Source organism: Sander vitreus, chromosome 3, assembly GCF_031162955.1.
Source record: "Sander vitreus isolate 19-12246 chromosome 3, sanVit1, whole genome shotgun sequence".
Classification (NCBI taxonomy): Eukaryota; Metazoa; Chordata; class Actinopteri; order Perciformes; family Percidae; genus Sander; species Sander vitreus.
In genome coordinates this window covers 14,159,899-14,181,831 of record NC_135857.1, presented here as the reverse complement: position 1 = coordinate 14,181,831, position 21,933 = coordinate 14,159,899, and the positions used below count along the sequence as shown (strand labels likewise).

Sequence of the window (21,933 nt, the reverse complement as noted above, 5' to 3'; positions counted from 1 at the left end):
TCTTTGTTTAAAATCATTACTTTAAAATATTTCACTGACATACTCAATACATAATTCATGGTTAAGATAAATCATTACCTTAGCCTGCTCAGACAAGACAAGTAGAGAAGTAGAAGGGACTTCCATCTAAAAACTCAAACAACTCATTCTTCTCAAGCGGCTTTAATCACTAATTTTCGATTGTGCTTATTGGCAGTGGCTGCGTTTAAAACTTTGAATGGGTATTCTTGGAGGAAGCAGAGACATATTAACTGCTCTGATTGGACTAAAGATTTGTTGGCTTGACAGTAGGCTAGGAAGCTAGAAATACCATTAGCCTGTGTTCACATGAGCTGCATTTTGGATAAACTCTTTTTGTTCAATCTATCCGCCACTACGATAAGTGAGGACCAATTCAGGCTAGGGATTACTATTATTACTGTTGTAAAAGCACATCAATTCTCTAATAAATATCTTTTGCATAATGTATCTTGAATTTTATGTCAGTAATAGAGCCAAACATTTAATTATCTAAGATGCACCACAACCACAATGCAATGTCTCTGAGCTTGTAAGGTCTTTCTTAATATGTTTCTTCTCATTGACCAGATATGATCAACAACTGAGAACAAAAGAAATGTTAATCAGCATTTACCACAATCACTGCAGGATGAATATGCCATTAATCATTCAGAGTCATTAGTGATAAATGCCTTTTAGGAGTAAAACGTGGGGTATACTCGCCGCAGCCGACCTGTTGAGCGCCAGTGTGACGTCACGGGAGCGCCGTAACCGTTTATACTCGCGCTTGGTGGTCGCGACACTAGTTGCAGTCTTCTCCTGAACAGAGGTGGCGCTAATGAGGAAAGGCTAACGACTTTGCTATTTCTACGGACTAGAAGAAGAAGAAAAAGGTAAACAACGCCAGAACTGGCAGCAGCATTGACGTAAATGCTTTGATTTGATTCGATGACCTACTTCAACGGATCAAGCCTTTCATTCGCCATAAAAGAACTCAGTAAGTTTACAAGAGAGACTTGCAGTCACTCAGAGTCCTGGCATCCGGTTACCCTCGAGCTCGTTCATGCTTCCTGTATCCGCTTTGTCGCGCGCCGCTGAAAAAAAATACAGTGGTGCACGTCCTCTGGTCGCGTACTCAAAATCCTGGCGCACCAGCGAGATCTACGTCATTTTGACGTCACAGTGGCATGCGCCAGCTCGGCTACGGCAACTGTAAAACGGTCTTAACTGCATGACTGAAAACAAAGCAGCCTGCATGTACAAACACTTTTTGGATAGTTTCCATCTTGGTTGGGATCCACTGAGATCAAATGGTCAAGTTCAATGCCATTGAACAATATAACACTTTCCAGTATACTAATACATAATCTCTGTACTACATGGTGTAATGCATGCTTTTTTTCTAACTTTTACAGGAAAATTGAAACAATCAATTTATAAATACATTTTAAGTTTCAATTTTAGCATGCAATAATTGTTTCTGAAATATTTAAGTTCCAATAAATCGATTAAGTGTAATCATGATTAATAAATAAAAAATAAAAAAAAAGGCTACACAGCCTGTAAAAACAGTTGCTGCTCTGGTGGAGCTTGAACCCTACTTGGTTGCATTATGGGAAATGTAGGATCCAGTGTTTTAGGAGCTTGACTTAAACTAGAGACAAAACGTCAGTGCCTCTGTTGTAGAAAGCGTAAGCATTGTCTTTTAAAGCCGTCTCTCAAAGTCCCCTACATTTATGGAAATGAATAACCAAATAGTTGGAGTAACCTTTAATATAATAATGAATCATTTTCTCATTACTTGAGAAGGTAAATTGAACATTTCATTTTTAAAGCTCATATCTACCTGTACAAATAGCAGAATTCAAATGTTAATCCAAATGTAAAGTGGGAAATGCTACCTTCCCTCTACGCCCACCAAAGAGATCCCAACTGTGGCATTACAGTGGAGATAAGGTCTCTGTGGAAATCTAAGACTGCTTTGACACTGTAACGGATTTAAAAAATGAACATCCAACAAGTCATCTAGAATGGTGCCAATGTTAATGGCTTGCCAATGGTTTGATATTCATGTTTCACCAAAGGCTCACCTCTCTCCATCTCATTTTCTTTCGGGCAGTCACATTGGTTTAAGCTACAACAGGCCCGGCTCGTCCGGACCTGACAAACTGCATTCCCAACGACCTTTTCCCTCATAGAGCAAAAAGGTCTGCATTCTCTTCTCTCCGATGACTGTGACTAATACGAGCCGTGGTGTGGTGAGGCTGTCCTCTCCCTGAACAACCCTCAAACCAAAAAACAACTCCTAGAAATGTTTACATTCTTTTTACCCATGTTTCCCTTACTTTTATTTTCACAACTTAGGACATACTGTACATGGAAGTCAGCATAGAAACAAAGGAAGAGGCAGGACTCGTGCAGACTCAGGTTTGTGGGGATTTGCAACCACAGATGATGTATTCAAAGTATTATTAGAAATAGAAACATCAGCAAAAACTATTGTGCGACTGTCTTCATTCTGAAACATTTAACAGTCTCACCTTTGTGACTCGTGAACAGTAACTTCAATAGGATACACAATTTCACACTTCTACTATAATAGGCATTGTGTGACCTTGACTGTGCTTACACTTTATTCAGTGTAAATTTGACTGCAACATGATGAGTTTTCTAGTCTTGAGCTGAGATGAGAGTATAAAATACATTTTAAATTTAAAAAAAAGCCACAATTGTGAGTAATGGGTGGTGAATTGAGACATTTCTCCAGTTCTCATCGGGAATGTTACAAAATGGTGGATCTTCAGGAGCTGCTGGAGCACTGCAACAGGAAATGAACTCTGACATAAGAGCTATGGACCTTGGGGCCCCAACTGCATCCTGGGAAATATGGCACTGAGAAGAAAAATGACCCATGTCACCCCCATGGAAAACCCAACTCAGAGCTAAATCCAGTTACAATCCTCTAAAATGGCACACTGGATATAGATCTTTATAGCATTCAAAGCAGCCTTTATCTTATTGCCTCGAGAGTCAAGCATTTAGGTGATTCATCACTAAGTAGTATTTATTTAGCACAAACACATGTGCTGTTTGGCCAACAACAGTAACAATCAGAGTAACAAGGTCAAAACCAGGCCAACACAGAGACTGGCATGCTGGCGGGAATCGTGGTCTGTCTTTTTTTCATGCAGATGGACCAACCAGCACCACAATAAAGACAGCCAACAACAGAAAGAAAAGGGGTGGAGGGTAGATACAGAAAATGACAGAATGACAACCATCGCAAGATAACATAACACTGTACCATTTGGCTTGGGCTGCTTTGGGTGTGCCTCCTCTATCGGTAAAATCCATCTTTTCCCTTCGCTCTCTGTTTTATGGCCGTTTTTCCCAGCAGTGAGACAATAGTATGGACATGATTAGCTAAGTGGTGGCTGGATGACAAGCGATGGCGCTGCGATCGATAACGGCAGGCCAAGCCATCCGCAGGCTGAGCAGTGCTTACTCATCAGCCCCGGGCTTGCATGAGCCCTAGCTTTGGCCAGAAACTGGGACTGAACCAGATAAGGGATGCAGAGGTGTCCGGGGCTTACTGCCTGTGATAACAAATGGCTATGAACAACCACCTTATCTTCTCACCTTAAAGAGGATATGATGTCCACTGTCACACAGCTGCCTAACGGCCAGAACTACTCTGACAGTTATGTTATGAGGGTGAGGAGGGGTCAGCCACTGTTGGTTTACAGTGTGTGTGTGTACACACACACACACACACACACACACACACACGTTTTCATACCGTGGTGTCCTTGTAAGTGAAAACAGTTAGCCATTTCCAATGCCAATTTCCAAAATGTCAAAGTTGAGCTGCATCAACCATGAATACTAAACAATAACATCCACCTAATGATTTGCAAATGTTAAAATGCCTGGGGCAAGCTCCAAGGTAAGAATACCTAATCACAACATTGTTAAAAATGCCCCTTGTCAAAATACAAGGGTTTTGTGCATCCTTGTATATGTGGGAGAGAGACAGTGTCAGCACATGTTCACTGGGGAGATGCCAAAGGCCACCACAGTGGTGGCCAGATCCCCCTAAAGTGGCATCTGAGACAAACGTCTAGTGACAAGGTGCTGCCCTTCCTGTGTCCCTAACCACAGCTGACAATAACATTGCACTGTGCTCCAAGGACAGAAACTTTGAGGGATGGGGAGAGCCACGGGGACAGAAATGGAAATATTCTGTAACAATGTGAAAAAGAGAAGAAAGAAGCATTGGGGCAACAAGAGCAACCGATAGAGCTGAGGAGAAGTTTGAGAAAAACTTGGGGTCGAGTGAGGTACTTTTCAAAGGCCTCAGGTTGTCTGCGCCTGCAGGCCCCTTTTCCCATTTCTCTCCTCTCTACTTCCTTCACTCTCTTTTCTTCTCCGATGCTTATCAGTCTGTGATTACACCTGCTAACTTTAATTAGGAAACGTTAGAAGTAGGACACCTCTCTGCCTCCCACTCTCCACCTCTCTCTTCTGTGCTGCAGGTGTACGAAGACACTTCCAATAAGGTTGTCAGAACACTGGGCAGAACAGCAGCAGCATGTAAGAGACATCATGATAAATAGACAACACAGCGGGATAACAAACAAACTAAACATCATGTTCCTGCGGTGTCAACATGAATTAACCATGAGCATTATTAACATACACGTACCTAAAGTGGTTTTATTTTGTCAGTGCACAAATGTAAACCCAAAAGACAGTGACGACTTACAGTGGAGGGACTATATTTAAAGTGCTCATATTATACTCATTTTCAGGTTCATAATTGTATTTAGAGGTTGTACCAGAATATTATTACATGGTTTAATTTTCAAAAAACACCATATTTTTGTTGTACTGCACATTGCTGCAGCTCCTCTTTTCACCCTGTGTGTTGAGCTCTCCATTTTAGCTACAGAGTGAGGCATCTCACTTCTGTACCATCTTTGTTGGGAGTCGCACATGCGCAGTAGCTAGGTAAGCACTGCTAGCTAGTCAGTTGCAGAGTATGAGGGCGTGCCATGCTAGCAGCTAGGCGAGCATTATAACGTGTGTTACAAAGTGACGCACGTTTGTCACGGAAGTAAAGGCTGGACTACAATAGAGCAGTTTGTGAACAGTGTTTTCGGTTGGAGATGGTCAGTCCCTTTGGGGTGGACTTTGGGCTTTTTCACTTGGTAAACCTATAACATGCACAAAAAGATATATAACACAACAAAACAAACTCAATTCCTGCACACAGTTTGCCATTTGTAAACTGCCAAATACTGAAATCATTCCTGCGTCATGTTTCACTAGACACCTAATCTTTTTATGGCTAACGTGTAAAAAGAAAAAGAAAATAGCTAGTAGTCAGTCACACACACAACCTATTGCTTTCAATTACAATGTTTACAGAACAGTTAGAGGTGAGGTGGTGAGGTAAGAAAGTTGTAATATTACACCTGACAGGAGCAGCCGGTCTTCATAGATAACACCCCAACCTTAGAGCGTCTCAGTCACACCAAAGTCGCTGTTACAGGTTCATTTTCCCCCCCTTTCCGGATAAAATTAATTCGACTGATGATACCCAAGGATGTATAACTCCAGCACTAAATAAAATGCCTGCACAAGGTGTCCTATTGACATGTTCCACTGTAGGTAATCAGAGAGAAATGTTTCTTCATATATTAAATCCAGCACTCCACCTCTCTCTTCATTTAAACAGGATAGGAAAGGAAAGACATGCATTGTGCGCTGAGCACCATTATTGCTGGACTACTGAGCTTCCTACTGAACCAACAAGTTGTATGAGAATACACACAACTACTCCTGCAGCTACTGAACAGAAAGAAGGTGTGCCTGCACCCACGGCACCTGCCATCTTTCAGAACAGCAAACGTGCAGAGTATAGACATTCTGAAAATAAAAATTGGAGAATTGAACATGGCAAACTATCATCTGCATACAGGAAGTGTTTCCAATGGCAATGGCTAGTCATTCTCATTAAGGTGGTTACATTAAGCTTCTTTTCTGATTTGATTTGGCTATTATTCTGATTATTAGTAGAATAAAGTAGGCTTGTTCCTCTCCTCCGATTCTTCCCTCACTTTTGACCCTCAGCTATCCTCTCCATGTCCCCACCCCCTAACCACACAACCAGACATTGTAGGTGGACTTCCTACAGGAAACCCAGGGGCGCCACAAGGGAGAATCTCCAGAGAGAAAGTCAAACAATGACACAGGGACTTCTCCTACTGACTCCAGCCCAATTTAGGCAATGAAGCCTGGAGGCTCGAGATTGAGATGAGGGTAGGTCAGCACGACAGGTTAAGACAAAAATGAAAACTAAGTGTTGGGTTAGTGTGGGAAATGTGTGAGTGTGAGTATGTGTCCACAAACTACAAACATCCTTTAATAGTTGTGTAGGTGGATTTCAGGTCTGTCTCTCTTTGTTCCTGAGGGTGAGAGGTTTCCAGTGTCTACAGCCTTTCAAAATCCAAAGTGCAGTCAGCGTAAACACTGACTCACTCGAAAACAATCAAAGGCTATTATACCCTTAATGAGGGTAATGTAATGGAACATTATGCATGACAAGCCTCTTTTTTCAGACAAGTCACCTACACAATCTACAAAACTTGGGAGGACTTAAGTTTGAAGACACTGTGTTGCCGGTGGTACAAACGTTTTGCTTGCAATCACAGCGGCAGAAGTCCAACCTATTGAACTCTGGGTAGTGGCCTCATTTCATTGGCAGTGACTCAATCATAACATCTTATCTACAGACATGCTGAGTCATGGAATTCAGCTGTGGCCAATTGCCAAGCAGCAGTGTTAGTTATGGCTGTCATTGATTGGTCAATCCCTGAGCACAACACTGAAAGGGCACATACCAGGAACACAGCCTGAAGCAGAAACTGGCAGCTTGCGTTTTACTTTACTCTCTCATTCTTGGAGCTTTTTTTCTCCTCCAACTGACTACCTACTTTGTTGTGTCACTCCCTCACTGTTCCCAGTTTCTCCCCTCATGTTCCCTCTCTGCAGCTCTTCCAAATTACCATAGTCCATTAGCCTTGTCCCTCTGTTGTGTAATTGTATCTGAAAGAGCAAAACAGGGCCGCTCACGTCCAGAGGTCACCATTCCTCTGTGGCTTACATCCTGGTCCTTCATCTCCATGGTCACCGTGCTTCCAAACACTGTCTTTTTTTTCCCCTTTTTCTTTGGGAAGAAATATTAAGGCTAGTTAAAATCTCAACAGAGCCCTATGGCCACTATTCAAACCATTAATCATATCTAAAGCCCTTACTTTCCACTAGGATTACCCATTAATAATGCATTTGTATTGGAAAAGCAATACCATAATAAGGTGGGCTTGGGATAGAGAGCAAATGCAATCTTTATTACTGATTGATTTCAATAAAAAAAAAATACTTTCAAACTTCTTGGGTGAACCATTTGTTATAATAGTACTTATGCATAGGAATACTAGTGATATTTTCTCATCATGTTGTTCCCTTAAAATAAAAAACTATAGGCACAACCACCATTGCTGGTTTGGGGTCAGCTCCCTCATACATAATTTGGCCATTCAGGATATGGAGTTCAACTGGCTCTAAAACAGAATAGGGGCAAACTACAGAGGCCTCTATATCAAACTGTCCCCATCTGCAAATCTGTAATGAGCATGGGAGCTGAAACAGTGGGGAGAGAAGGGAACCTCAGTTCAACTGAGGCAGGCACACTTTCTAATGGAAATTCAGATACAATCATCCCAGAATGCACTTCTCTCTGCCTAATAATCGGCCACTAGAACAAGGCATCCATTGAGAGGAAAGGGACTGTAATCTGGTCCACCAAACTCCAAAGCTGCCCGCTATAATTAGCTCCTTTCTCCATCAAACACAGGCTCACAAGCAAACTTCTCCTGTAATACAAGGGAAGGAAGAGATTTAGCAAGCGGCACATTTTCAGATGAGTGGGTATATTTTCCATCCTTGGCATATGGAGTCACCCTGCGTTGACAGGTATGCTAGCTGTGAAATCGGCAAACGAGTAAGAGGCCACCGTTTCATTTAGCTGCACAGTGGTTTGTGGAAATAAAAGCCTGGGTTTACATGGAAATAATATGGTATGGGTAACGTTTTTAAATTGAGTGATATTAGAAGCCAGAAACACAACGTTCCTTATCAAAATAACTCACAGCTGGGCTTACTGATTTAGAACATGATTTACACTAAAGGGCTCAAGTACTTAGGATTTTCCCATTTGATTACTGGTTTGGCGTTGAGAAGTCAAGTGAGGACTATTAGAATTAGACTTGATATAAAGAGAGTAGATATCCCTCCACTGTTTCTGTTACAAAGCATGCCAAACCCTGTGTTTATCTGTCCACATAATATGGGACAGAATCTCCCTTCCAGGGCCATCATCAAAGGATGTATACGCATCTCTGGCCTACATCCTGACGAACAAAGCCTGCCCTCCTCTAATCCCAGGAACATGTTCTAGTCCAGGACTCACGACACGATCCGCAGCCCTAGAGGCAGGCAGGCAGGCAGGCAGGCAGGCAGGCAGGCAGACAGGGGTGAGCGGGTATGCTGGCAGCTAGCCTGCTGCCTGGGCAAATGGCACAGCTATTAGGGGAAGAAGAGGCTTCCTGAAGAGGTGTGACTGCACTGCAAAGGGCCCAATCAAGCAAAGAACAGAAGTGCTGACAGCTGCTAACGCATTTACCTGAGAGCAAAGAGACTTGCCGAGGAAAGCGTGTGTATGCGTGTTTACTCCCTCCATGGACGTCCCAATAAGGTTGATTAAGATCAAAAGAGAGAGAAACTCAATAGCACATCCAGCAAATGCTGGGTTATGAGTCAACTTATTTGCTTGGAAAGGACCATATATCCAGTATCAAATGACAAAGTTCCTGTTTTGAAAATGTCCCCTCTATGTGGCAGTGACACAGCAGTGCAGGCCACAGCCCTACTGTGCATCTCCATGTTCAGGCCATATCACAAACCTACACAGACATTCCCCCACTTATGTTACTCTCTGAAGTCTTTCACAGTCGATCTTAAAATCAATATTCCAGAGGCAGGTAGAAAGATCACTTTGGAAATGAAAGTACTGACGTCCAGTTGAAGGACTCTGACAAAAAGGGAGTGGCTATAGCGGGGCAATGACCACTTTGCAGTGGCAGGAAGATTAAGCCGTGACACACTGATGACAAGTTCTGGCACAAAAAATAGATGTATTGTAGTGTTAAGTGCTATCATTCGGGCACCTTAATCCGTCTTATCTGTACATCTTAGAACATGGAGGGGTAGACATGCAGCATCTAGACAGTGAGGGTAAATATCCCCACCTGAGACATTTAGCCTGATTGTTGGAAAAATACACATACGCTGTATATCCTGTTTTAGAAGATTTGAGTCATTTGTGTGACAGGTACAGTTAAACTGGAACTGAGCGGTTACATCCCAGCAGGGCGTACGCACATTATCTGACTGTGTCACCAGGAAGCCTTGTACATGTAGCTTTGTTGTAAAGTAAGTGGGACATTTAACAAGAGAGAAAACAATCCCTCATGACAAACATTTCTTATGTTTAAGATCTTATATCATAACCTAAACCTGATGAGGGCCACAGTTTGTGGCTACTTAAATGCTAAACATGCAGGCAGCTGCATTTGGCAACTTACAACTTCACAAAAGTTCATTTATAAAGTCACTTAAATGTTAAACCAGGAGATGATCAGAACATTAATAAATACACGAAACATGCAACATCAAACAGTTGCTTGACAGCATAGTCCAACCCAAACATCCTATTCCCCCTCTACCAATTGAAAGTCCTTATTGCTCATTATATTCAAGGCATACAGGGGAGTTCCTCCAGGCCTTACAAGATCAATGCATTCCAGGTGTTGTTGTACAAACAATTTCAATGTTTGGACAAGATCCATTTTCATCACCCCCCCCCTCCTTTCTCCTCTGTGAACTTCCCATTTAAACATGCGCAGGGCAACTGTAACCTACATTACAACATGTTTATGTTTTTATACACCTATGCATGGTCATTAGAATAATCATTAATATCAAAACGCACCAGCCCTCAGGGGGACTGGGGTTGACTCCCAGTTTCTTGTTATTCGCCGCACTTCAAATTAACCCAAGATACAATGTAGGGAGGAGGTGAACGCCTTCAAATCTTCGTTTCAACATTGTTTCAAAATGATCTATTCACGTGTATATTTGGTGTAGAGGAAGAGTATCTAGTCTACATACCATAGCATTCCTCCCTCTCTCCAGCTCTCGTCCACTCCTTTCTTTCTCTCTGTGCTCCTCTGCGACTCACAGCCGGTGAAAGACTTAAAAAAAAACACTTCCTACCAGCACTCACATTGATTATTTTCCGCTTATGTTGTTGTTGTTGAATAAACGAATATCTGTCCAACGCTTCCCACATCAAGTGCTCGTTTTCATCAGACTGAAGTTTTCAGAAACGAGATGCATGTCTCTCCCTGTCTGTGGAGAGGGGAAAGAAAAAAAACCAACTAAATTCTAGTTGAAATGCTGTTCAAACTCCAGTCTTCTCCCCCCCCCCGGCTGGAAACGAGGAGAAAAGGGGGAGGCGTTGTAAAAGCGATGTTTCGGTGTGTTTTTCCTTCTTGGTTCAGCCACCACGTTGTTTTGACCAATTATTATTTCCTTTGTTGTGTCAAAAATAAAAAATAAAAGAGTCCGTATGAAACGCGACCACAAGCTCTGCCTTCATTGACCAAAGCACCGCTTTTGAGTGTACAACAGCTCGTCCGAAACTGTTGTATTTTCCTTTCTAGCGTTAAGCCCCTTACAGGCTAAATGTGTGACGGTGTGTATAAGTCTATTTTTTTTTCAGCTTCCCAATAATGGCGGACCTCCCGAATCCAGCATCTCCCTCCTATTCACTGAAGAGAGAGAGAGAGAGAGAGAGAGTCTCGCCCAGCGGTTCATAGACACAATTACAACACATACGCACACTGTTTATCGAGAGATTTTTATTTATTTATTTATTACTTATTACATTAGCCAAAAATGTGGGAAGAAAACTTCTTTCTGGATCCCATATTCGTTTTTTTTTTCTTCTTCTTTACGTTTTGGTAACGTTAGTTTCACGTAAACATGTATTCAACCAAACAGATGTATAATTATCAGTGGACAAATTAATTAACTTAAAATTAAAGAAATATCTCTAATAATGTCTAAACCATACTATATTAACAAAATGTGTTTTTAAGAATGATCTAAAATGTGAGTAGGCTACTGCATTACAACTAAGGTACTTCTACGTGACTATTTTCATTTTGTCACTTTACATTTATATTTTCAGAAGGGCCTACTTATTTTTTATTGTTGTCTTCTCGTTGTTTTGTATTGTACCTTTGACAGCTGTAGCTACTCACTTTGATCAACATGTAGGCTACATTCAAAGCACATGTACAACTTATACAATATAATGCATTTGAATGAATTGTTGTATTTTTTTTTAATATGTAGGAGAAAAAAAAATCACATCTACATCACAATCTTTTTCCTTCATGTACAACTGAATCATTTGCTTATTGTAAAGCATACAATAGCAAAAAAGGAGGGAGGATAAGAAAGGAGGACACACACACACACACACACACACATATATATATATATATATATATATATATATATATATATATATTATCCACTTTGTCCATCTTGTAATAGATAATTTCTCAGTCTTAAAGTAAGTCTTTCCATCTCATGGTTCTTAAAATATAATTAAAAATATAATTATAATTCTAAGAGTATAGGTTAAAGTACCCAAGTGTGTATAACAGCCTAACATATGCCATATTCTGTCGTTTTACTCTTGATACTTTGCATCTCCTTCTTCAGTCAAAGTAACGGATTACTTTTATGTTTAATGTTTGAAGGTTTTATCTTGTGCCTACATCCAGTATGTTCTATTGTGACACTGTTTCCGAGCTACAGAAAAAAAGAATGTCTTCATGTCATCATGGTTGTAATTAATGAACTTCATTTTGGTCCATTTCCCCTCTTGGCCACATCACTTCCTCTCACAACTGATCTCCGATTCCCTGTACAAACTCCAACATTTCTCATTGTTTAAGAGATTTTAATGTTCCATGGCTACATAACCGGCAATAGATTTGTGGAGCGTTCACCTGAGGACTCCTGCCTAAAACCGTATCGAGTAGCACAGAGGTAAAATATGTACTACCTTTCCTGAGAAAATCCATTATCTCAAAGGTTATAGTCCTAATTATATGTGGTGTGTGAAGTGTCCTTTGATGATTTCAGCTACTAAAAGCATTTAAGTTCCTAAGGTAGATTTTTTTTCCTCAGGTAGTCGAAGCATCTACTTCCACATACTTGGAGAAATATCTGCGATGTTGTACAAGTAGTGACAGCTCAAACAGATGTTTAGCGTCTTGCATTTGGAATTCTCCTCATCTCCGATAGCCCTTTCTTGAACATGCAAGTCCAATCTGTAATCTAAACTATGTCTGATATGTAACAAACAAATACTTAGGGCTGTAAAACCCAATTTATTGATTATGAAATGTAATTTGACACTTTAGAGGATATGTAAGCCTGATACACTACATCCTGGAAACAATACGGACACAGGTCAGTCAAGATAAAAGCTGTTACAATATTCAACTTCCTGGGCTGTTGAATAGCAGAACATAAGAAATAGTTATTTGTATAGAATTTCTATTATTCCTACGTGAGTTGTAAAATTATAATTTATAAACTTAAGTGCACCATGTTTGCCATGACAGTTTGAAATATGACCCACCGTTGAATACACAGCCAGGCAGGGTTCAAGGCCTGCCCTCCGTTTGAATAAGTCCACAAGCTTCTGACCAATCACATTAGTCACTGTGTTCTCAGCAATATTTGCATGACCCCAATCACACAGAGCAAAATTAGCAGGGGTCAAAGTTTCTGTTGAATAATCTGCCGATGTTTTACATCCCCCTCTCCTACCACTGTTTTTTCAACATGGGCCGGACCCTATAATAAAACTTTTGCTAATTGTAGCTATTAAATTATGACACATATACGTTTGTTTGTGCTATTTCATTCTTATATAAAGATTACCACATGTGTTGTGCTTTTATTACCCTGGACACCTCAGAATCAAAACACAGCTGCAAACATTAACGACGAAAAAAACTCCACATTTATCGTTTACTCAGTGGTTGGTTCATTTTATACGTTTATACATTATCTTATCAACCTTCTCTGTATTTGCAGATGAAATATTCCTGGGTCCCAAGGGCAAGCACATTCCTTCACCCACAGTTGTGCAATCCCTGACAATCACAGTTCCCCCATCCCCCTCTGACTCCCTAAACGCCCAGAACGTGAGAGAGGCAAGCTGTCCAAGCTGTCTGGGCAATGTTCTGCAGTGAATGGCTGCCCAAGCAGACTAGTAAACAAACTGTGAGTGTGTGACTCTGAGTCCTGACTCTGCAGAAAACAACCACAAATGGTTTAACCTCAAGAGGGTGGAAATATACACCGGGATTTCAACTTTTTCATTCTGTATTGTGTATTAAAGTAATATGGAGGTGCAACAAATGTTGTACACACACACACACACACACACACACACACACACACACACACACACACACACACACACACACACACACACACACGAATAATTGCTAAAATACAATTTTTAAAAGACGAAAACATTTGGTATGGTAAAAATACTCTCATTTGTTGATTGATGATACTGGACACTCTTGTAGTAGGCTATATTAAATTCAATGTAAATAAAAAGTTTCATTGAAAACGTACGTGATAAGTCTGAGTGATGTTACGTGTCACATTACAATGTTTAAAATGTTTGTCATCCTTATTATTACTTAAAATCATAGTTCGTTTCAATTCGACTCATGTTACACATCAACATTTATCTGCTACAGAAAATCAGTAACGGCCCTTTTGCTTCTCATGTGATGCGGAGGGAGGCTGGTTGTTGTAGTGCCATAGGCTTCCATTGGTTCTAGATATGGCGACAAAAACTACATTCCCCACCATGCAACGCAACTTGGCGTAGATTTGCACTTCCTGTTAGCTCGGGGAAGATAGCGGAGAAGCGGTCGAAGAAATTACTGATGTATTTATGTAAAATCGTAGCATAATTGTTCAGGAACGTGCTATTCTGGAGCCTTTCAGGACCATCTTTAGGAGACGAAAATGGTAAATATCTCACAGTTGAACACTGTTCTATTTTTTTTCTCATTATAGTAGCGTGTTACCGCTAGCCTGCTAGCATTTGAGAGTTCGCTTGATAAGCCCTTCAATCATTCAAGAGAAAACGTTAGCTATCTAGCTAGTTCGTTAGCTAACATACCATAGCATGCTAAAGCCACAGATCTGAAGTCACCATGTTTTATCACAGACCGGCTACCACTTAGCTAACTCAAATAGATCGCCTGGCAATCATTTTGACTTTGTCTAAGGTCTTGCACAATCATGTTGTCAAAATGAATGGGTGTGGTTTGAGTTAGCTACTGCTAACTTACACGTTAGCTCAAGCTAAACCTTCCAGTATTTTTCAAGCTACAGTTAAATAATTGTAGAGAAATACTGCTAGACATTCAGATATAGCTACAGCTAGATATGAATAACAACGTAGGGGTTTAAGGGAGGTGGTGGTAGCTAAGCTATGTCGGGTTTATTTTTTATATATATAATTTGTATAACGTCTGTCAGTTTCTGTTACTATTTGTATGATGTCTGTCGCTGTTTTGTTATGATCATTCTTAAAGGAACATGTAAATGCCATGCAAACTTCATTGTTGAATAAAAATGTTTAACAATAAACATATTTGAAACGATATTAATAACTAACGTTCAATTGTAAACGAGTGACAGTCGTGTCTGATCTATGAATTATCTGTTTCAAGTCAAGTGACGTATTTCAGTACACTATTTCTGCTGTAATCCCATTTCTCTCTCTATTTTTATTTTTATATAATTTTATCGCATAGATCCGCTTCATCCTCATCCAAAACCGAGCAGGGAAGACACGACTGGCCAAGTGGTACATGCAGTTTGATGATGATGAGAAACAGAAGTTGATTGAGGAAGTGCATGCTGTGGTAACTGTAAGGGATGCCAAGCACACTAACTTTGTGGAGGTATGGGATTAGTCAGTATCATATGTATGCATGCATGGATCTTTTTTTCTGGGTAGTTCTGTGACAGGCCCCAATATGTTTCTTTGTTCAGTTGAACCACAACGTTTTTTCTCAATCCTATTAAGCACTGCATTATAATGACTGAAACCACACTGTCTCTAAAAGGAAAAATAACTGGGTGACCCAAGTGTCCCACATTATAAGCATTTTCCACTAGCTACCTTAACAAGTCCATTTTCACAATTTCTGAGGCAATTTGAGAAAAAAAAATCCTTTTAACCAATGGGTGGGATTCTAGAGAAATACCCTACCAAAAGAAAACAAATCCTGTTCTGCTGATCAGTTTAATTATAGCTTTTGTTCCAAAGTTATTAGAAATACACTGGGTGTGTTTTACCTCAAAGCCTGGAAGCTTAAATCCAAGCAAAGCTGCTGCTGTTGTCATAATATGAGAGAGACAATTGTTAAGAGGCTCTATCTGTGTTGTTCTCACAGTTCAGGAACTTCAAGATCATTTACCGACGTTATGCTGGTCTGTACTTCTGTATTTGTGTGGACGTGACTGATAACAACTTGGCATACCTCGAGGGAATCCATAACTTTGTAGAGGTAACTGACACACACAACACATGATATATGGACTTAGTAAGTGAACTATGATGATTTACTTCTCATGGTCTGATTGGTTTCAGGAATGTCTGTTAATGATTTCCTTAAAAGATTTCCCCCTCCTCTACTGTCTTGCAGCTCCTTAATATCAAACATATCTGCATTCTTGTGGGTAGTATGGACTGCAGTGTATTATCTAAATGGCTGTGATAAATAGCACATACAGTTTCATCTTCAACAGAATATGGATTATCAGATAGTTGCAAAGACAACACATGGGTCACAGTTTAGCGTGCCAGGCTATTTCAGTACAAATTCATAGAATCAAATTAATTTTACATTATGCCCAGGGTGTGTCATTATTGACTTTGAGCAGTGTTCGATAATACTAGGTCAAGTGATGCTGGAAATAAGCCTTCAGCAATTGATCACTAATTACAAACTGAGTCTGATAGCAGATGACTGCACAGGCATTGCACAAACACTGAAATGGCTATGACAATGATTTAGGAGCTAATACTTTTATAATGTGCAAGCATTTTGGTCTGATAAAAACTTTGCAGTTTCTTAATGTCTGTGCCAGCTACTGCATGACCTCCTTTGGCAAAGTTGGCCCCCGACAGTGCTCAAGTTGGCCCATAAAGTGCTACTGCAGCAAAAACCGCAAACTAAATGCATTTCAGTATTTTCTGTCACTCATTATTACAAATGTTGTTTTTCTAAGTACTAGATTTTGCTTAATTAAAACTGGTTTTCAAAAGTCTGTTCATCAGTGTATGGTAATAAACCAAGATTAGTCATAGTATATTTAATTGTGAAAGCTTCATTATTTCAGTTCATAAGTTAAACTTTTTCTTCAAACGGTAACCTATTTAGTGTAAATAGAGATTAATCAGAGAGTTATTAACCAGTCAAGCTACTTTCACAAGTATATTCAGTGAGAAAATATTTTTTCATAATGTATTATCTTGTATTAAACATTTACAACAAACAAACAAAGTTGGATGGGATGTAACAAAGGTCCTGGCCCATATTCTTACACAGGACATTTGATATGTTTCCGTAGTGAACACAGTCACAAGGCTATATATGTTGAGTGTGGATTCGTAGGAACATCGGCGCCAAAGACCTATGACAATGCGGTTTTGATGAAAAAGGAGAATTCCAGTGCTCCATTTTAAGAGCTTTATGACCTGGAACGCGGGACACATCAATTTAATTAGGCATACTTTAGATGAAAACCGGCTTCTTACCATTATGCTGCTGCTACTACAGTGTTGCTTATTTCTGCACTAATGCATCACATTAAGACTATTAACCATCCATCTTTATGTCTTCTCACAGTCGACTATTTGGTTATCTCCTGGCTGCTATTTGATAGAATTTAAAGGTTTTAATTTTTTTACTCTTCCTCTCTTTACTCTAAGGTGCTGAATGAGTATTTCCACAACGTGTGTGAATTGGACCTTGTGTTCAACTTCTACAAGGTAAGGACATTGCAAGGTTATTCCTGCTTTGTGATATTTTCAAATAATTGTGTAATCTCCTCAGGAGTACGTAGGGCAGATGAGAAAAATGTTTTTCATTACAATGCCATGGACACTTGTATAATATTCACACCTTTAGCAGTTATTCAGTAAGATTCTTTTAAAATCATTTTAATGAGGGATGGATACTTTTGATAGACGGAAATGAATCCCAACAAGCACCTCTGAACTCCACAACTGCTGCTAGTGTTCTTACTAATTACTTTGTGTCTTAACATCCTCCCACATGCTTAACGTGTTACACTCAGAAAACGACAAATAAGACCATGTAAGGGACTTCCAATTTCATCCACTATTGGCGTTTTTCTTACATGGTACCTGCTCCACTCGCCTCGACTCTACTCGCCTCACTGTGCGTCCGTTTTCCATTGCAGATTTTAGTACCGCCTCAGCGTGGCTGGTTGTCATAGCGGCGCCGCAGTAAACTGCCGTGACCTAACGCGACACATACACAGAACGTCGAAGATGTGTTGTTGCCACAGCCAGAAGACACATTTTGTTTCAAATGAAGGTGGAGGCAGCAAAAATAAACACAGCTGGCTAAACTATTTAAAAATGGCGGGTTTGTTCAGGACACCCCCCGTCTGTCGCTTTCACGTCACCTTTTGGTATCGGCTCAGCTCGCTTGGAACCTCAACTGAGGTGGTACTAAAAAAAAAGTACCTGTTAGCAGGTACCAGGGACTTTTTTTCGTAATGGAAAACCAAAAAAGGTGAGTAGAGTCGAGCAGGAACCACGTAATGGAAAAGCGCCATATGTACTGCTAGCCTGGTCCTACCAGACTCTTTGTACAAATGAAATGTACAGAGAGTCTGGCCACTCTCCATTGACAAGTGTTAACTTCCTTGAAGGCAGGTACTCTGTTGAAGTTTAAAACTATTGGATCTGCCCAGAGCCACTCTGGATCTGCCATAACCAATCGCTAATGTTTGGTTGTTTCGTCGGCTTAGCATCGCTAGCGTTCGCCTTAGCCAACTCCTTCACCACTAACGGAGCGAGCTGGAAAATCTAAATTTTCCCGAACCCCGTGGGGGAGGAGGGCCACAACATCATGGCCACCAACAAAACTCAGCAGAGATTGTTCTTGCTCGGGCTTTAACTTCTGGATATTCGGCAGCGTTGCCACAACGGACCAAATGGCTTAGCTCGCATCTTTCTCCGCCGCCATTACGGAACTAAACTCAAACTAGCTCACGACCTCAACGTCATCGTTCTCAGCCACTCCCTCTGTTCACTGATTGGACCGGTAAAGATTTGAACGGAGAAAACCCAAGAATATACCGCAAATCCAGACGATGTACTGAAGGAGAATGAAAATTGAGCGGAAGTACGTAGGAGGGCGGAGCCAGGCTAATGTACTGCTTACTGCTCCTGATTTTGATGGTACGGATGTGGAGTTGAGTAATCACCAGGGCTTAGATGATGACTTGTCAGTGTATAGAACCGTTTTCCAGGAAACCCAAACCTTTCGTGTGTAAGGAAGAAGCTAATGTCTCTTTGGGTAAAAAGGAGAGTTCTCTGCGCTTCTGCAGACCACAACAATCCGGTGCAACCAAGGCAGGACAAAAACGATATAGAGTAACAAAAAATAGCCGGTGCAACACAGATGTCTTCTTACTTGATAGTTTTATTACGTAAGGTGCATAACAGTGACTAACGTTTCGATGTAGAGTTACATCTTCATCAGAGGCCTTGGATAAGAATCAACAGGTGCGTAAGGGGGGCGTGTTAGCTGCCTAAAAGCCTTAAAGGGCAAATGCCCACACACAGTTCAAAAGTGATTAAAAAATAAAATGTTCACATTACAATGTAAAAGTATAGTATATTCATCTTAAATACTATACTTTAACATATTTTGACTTTAGAGAAAGCAAGTTAAATTCTTCATTTAAACCTAAGAGGTTCTAAAGTGCCGAGTGTATGTATCCAGAACGCTTCCCTGCATAGAAGTTTATTAATGATATCGCCACCCCTGGATGGGGGTGTGATTTTCTCAATTCCCCAAAACCTCAGTGATGCAGGGGAGCCATGATTGGCCTGCTGATAATGCCTCGCCATGGCATATGTTAAATTCTGGGTACGAATAGCTGTCTTATGTTCTGATATTCTTAGTTTGAGTTGACGTTTTGTTTGGCCTATACAAGCCAGTCCACAGGGACACTTTAGAAGGTACACTACGTGTGTACTGCTACAATTAATAAATGAAGAGATGGCTTACCAGTGCGAGGATGTGAAAATTCCTTCGCATTGGTCGAGTTAGAGCATTGCGCACAGTTACCACATTTATGGAAACCCAAGGGTGGGTTAGACATATCTGAATGGACCAATCGGTCACGAATGTTGCCAGCATTTGCCCTTTAATGACTGACTGAGTGTAACACCTTGGTTGAGATGGGTGTATCTTCAGGCAGCTAACACCCCCCCCTTACGCACCTGTTGATGATTCTTATCAAGGGCTTCATTGCCCACTCTCTCCAAGGCCTCTGATGAAGATGTAACTCTACATCGAAACGTTAGTCACCGTTATGCACCTTACGTAATAAAACTATCAAGTAAGAAGACGTCTGTGTTGCACCGGCTATTTTTTGTTACTGTCTCTTTGGTTTCCAGTCCAACAACAACTACACGTGGTTTGTGGTATTTGTAGTCCTATTTTAATCCGGAATCCTTTCCGCCCTCTAATGCACTTTGTCTGCCCTTTTTAAAAGGTGTACACGGTGGTGGACGAGATGTTCCTGGCAGGAGAGATCAGGGAGACCAGTCAGACCAAGGTCCTTAAGCAGCTGCTCATGCTCCAGTCGCTCGAGTAGAACGCAGATGACCATCCTTCCTACCTGCCCACTAATCTGCTGCCCTACCCCTGGTACCTACACCGACCTACTCCCTGTTCCCGTCACTTCTGGAATTAATTTTCCTGCCTCTACGGAGCAGACTTCACTTCTCACAGAACTTCAGGAGGGGGTGTTTTTAGAAAACAAAATACACAATATTGTTTACATATGGATATATAATATGGACGTTCAGTTAACCTGTTTGTCACAGCAGTCTATATGTTGCAATATTCTGTTTTGTTGTACTTCTAATGAAGTCTCCTAGTATTAAAAGGCTGTACATTTCAACATGTTAACATTTCATCGTGTTAACATTACATATACCGCCTAAGTTACAATCAACTTCATATTCTGTTCACTTTTTCCCAAAGCCAGAGGCTGCAGAAATGAGTTATTTCATGAAGTACCCAGTTAGTCTTGGCATTTCTCTCTCTGTGAGGTGTGGAAACACTGATGCAGATCCACCAGTGTGACACTGCTCTCTCCTGCCGCCCTCCTCCTATCCCCCCTCCATTAACCTCAACTTTCATTTAATGGCACTACTGTAACTAACAAGCACCATGTATGAAGAGTGACTGCCTTCAACAGCTTTGCAGCCATTTCTACAAATCCCTGTAAAGAAAGACCTTGCTAGTGATGGCGGTATTGTCACGCCCTCTGTTCATTTTGTATCTGGATCACAGTACAAGCAAACTACAACTAGAAAGCAATTTAGAGCAATTGACCCACCACAGAAAGTTCATAATTGAATGGAGTGTACTTAGGATGAGTGCCATTTTGGCAGTGTGTTATGGCAACCTGTGCCGTGTCAGACATCCTCATGGCTGATGATGGTAAACAAGTGTCGGGTTATGTTAGCTCAGATAGCTGCACTCTGGATGATAATTTCTATTGCATTTCAAATGATCTAGATGACTTAATGAAATCATTTACATTAAATGGTGCTTGTTGGTCACGCTTAAAACACTTAAAACACAAATGCACTCGGACGGGAAAAAAAAACAAATACCTGGACGTAGATAGTATATTTGACATAAAGCAGTACTGTGAAGTTTGCTTCGTATGGCGTGTACATACAGTGTATCTTGAGTATGTTGAATATTGTGAAATTAACACATGCATTCCAGAAAGAGTGGTTCTCGGTCTGAGGAGTATTTACTTGTGTAAGATCCATGAATTCCTTTGCCATTGCGTAAAATATATTGGCTTTTAAATTCCTCCTTCAAGCCTTATGAACTTTGACGAAAAAAAATCCACTTTTATTAATTTCCATTTGCTGGACTTTAATGTTTATGAAATTACTTGTCATACTCTAATTTTAACCATATTTAGTCACAAAGGTGGTTTCAAATATTACTGTTGAACTTTGTTTTTTAAATGATTGGCAATTGTGAAATATATACTGCTTCCCTTCTTGTCCACCTGTGTGTTTGTTGATGGAAGATGTGTTTGTATGTATTACTGTCCCAATTCAACAACCCACATTAACACGTCCCATTATATGTAAATAATAAAATAACGTGATACATGAATATCAAACGTTTCTGCTTCTAATGGATTAATCTCTATGGAAAAGGCAAATTTATTGAAATTAGATTGACATTCTCCCATCAAGACTTAAGGCTGATTTATACTTCTGCGTAAGATCTACGCCGTTGCTACGCACGTAGGTACGTGAAGACACAAACCAAAAATGTAACTACACGTCGCTCGGCCGTGGCTTTGTAGCGTTGCATT

The 21,933-nt window shown here is 40.6% G+C and overlaps 2 protein-coding genes across 3 annotated transcripts in view; one reads left to right on the top strand and one right to left on the bottom strand.

Annotated features, from left to right (window-relative positions):
• arhgap35a (Rho GTPase activating protein 35a) overlaps positions 1 to 10,951 on the bottom strand; it is a 69,715-nt gene extending 58,764 nt beyond the window's left edge. The window contains exon 1 of one of the 2 annotated variants that reach the window (XM_078246151.1): positions 10,294 to 10,951. The gene's annotated coding sequence lies outside the window, so the exon portion shown is untranslated. The remainder of the gene's footprint in view (positions 1 to 10,293) is intronic. The other variant, XM_078246152.1, reaches the window with a different exon arrangement.
• Positions 10,952 to 14,116: 3,165 nt separating this feature from the next.
• On the top strand, positions 14,117 to 21,735 carry ap2s1 (adaptor related protein complex 2 subunit sigma 1). The gene is made up of 5 exons (XM_078246156.1): positions 14,117 to 14,265; positions 15,060 to 15,209; positions 15,705 to 15,818; positions 17,246 to 17,305; positions 20,074 to 21,735. Exons 1-5 carry the CDS (start codon positions 14,263 to 14,265, stop codon positions 20,173 to 20,175), a joined length of 429 nt encoding a protein of 142 aa, XP_078102282.1. The 5' UTR covers positions 14,117 to 14,262; the 3' UTR covers positions 20,176 to 21,735.
• Positions 21,736 to 21,933: the final 198 nt, after the last annotated feature.

Excerpts from the sequence above, each read along its gene's own strand:
- ap2s1 (XM_078246156.1), top strand. Across the intron at positions 15,210-15,704 it reads AGCACACTAACTTTGTGGAG|TTCAGGAACTTCAAGATCAT; the intron begins GTATGGGATTAG and ends TTGTTCTCACAG. Across the intron at positions 17,306-20,073 it reads TTGTGTTCAACTTCTACAAG|GTGTACACGGTGGTGGACGA; the intron begins GTAAGGACATTG and ends CCTTTTTAAAAG.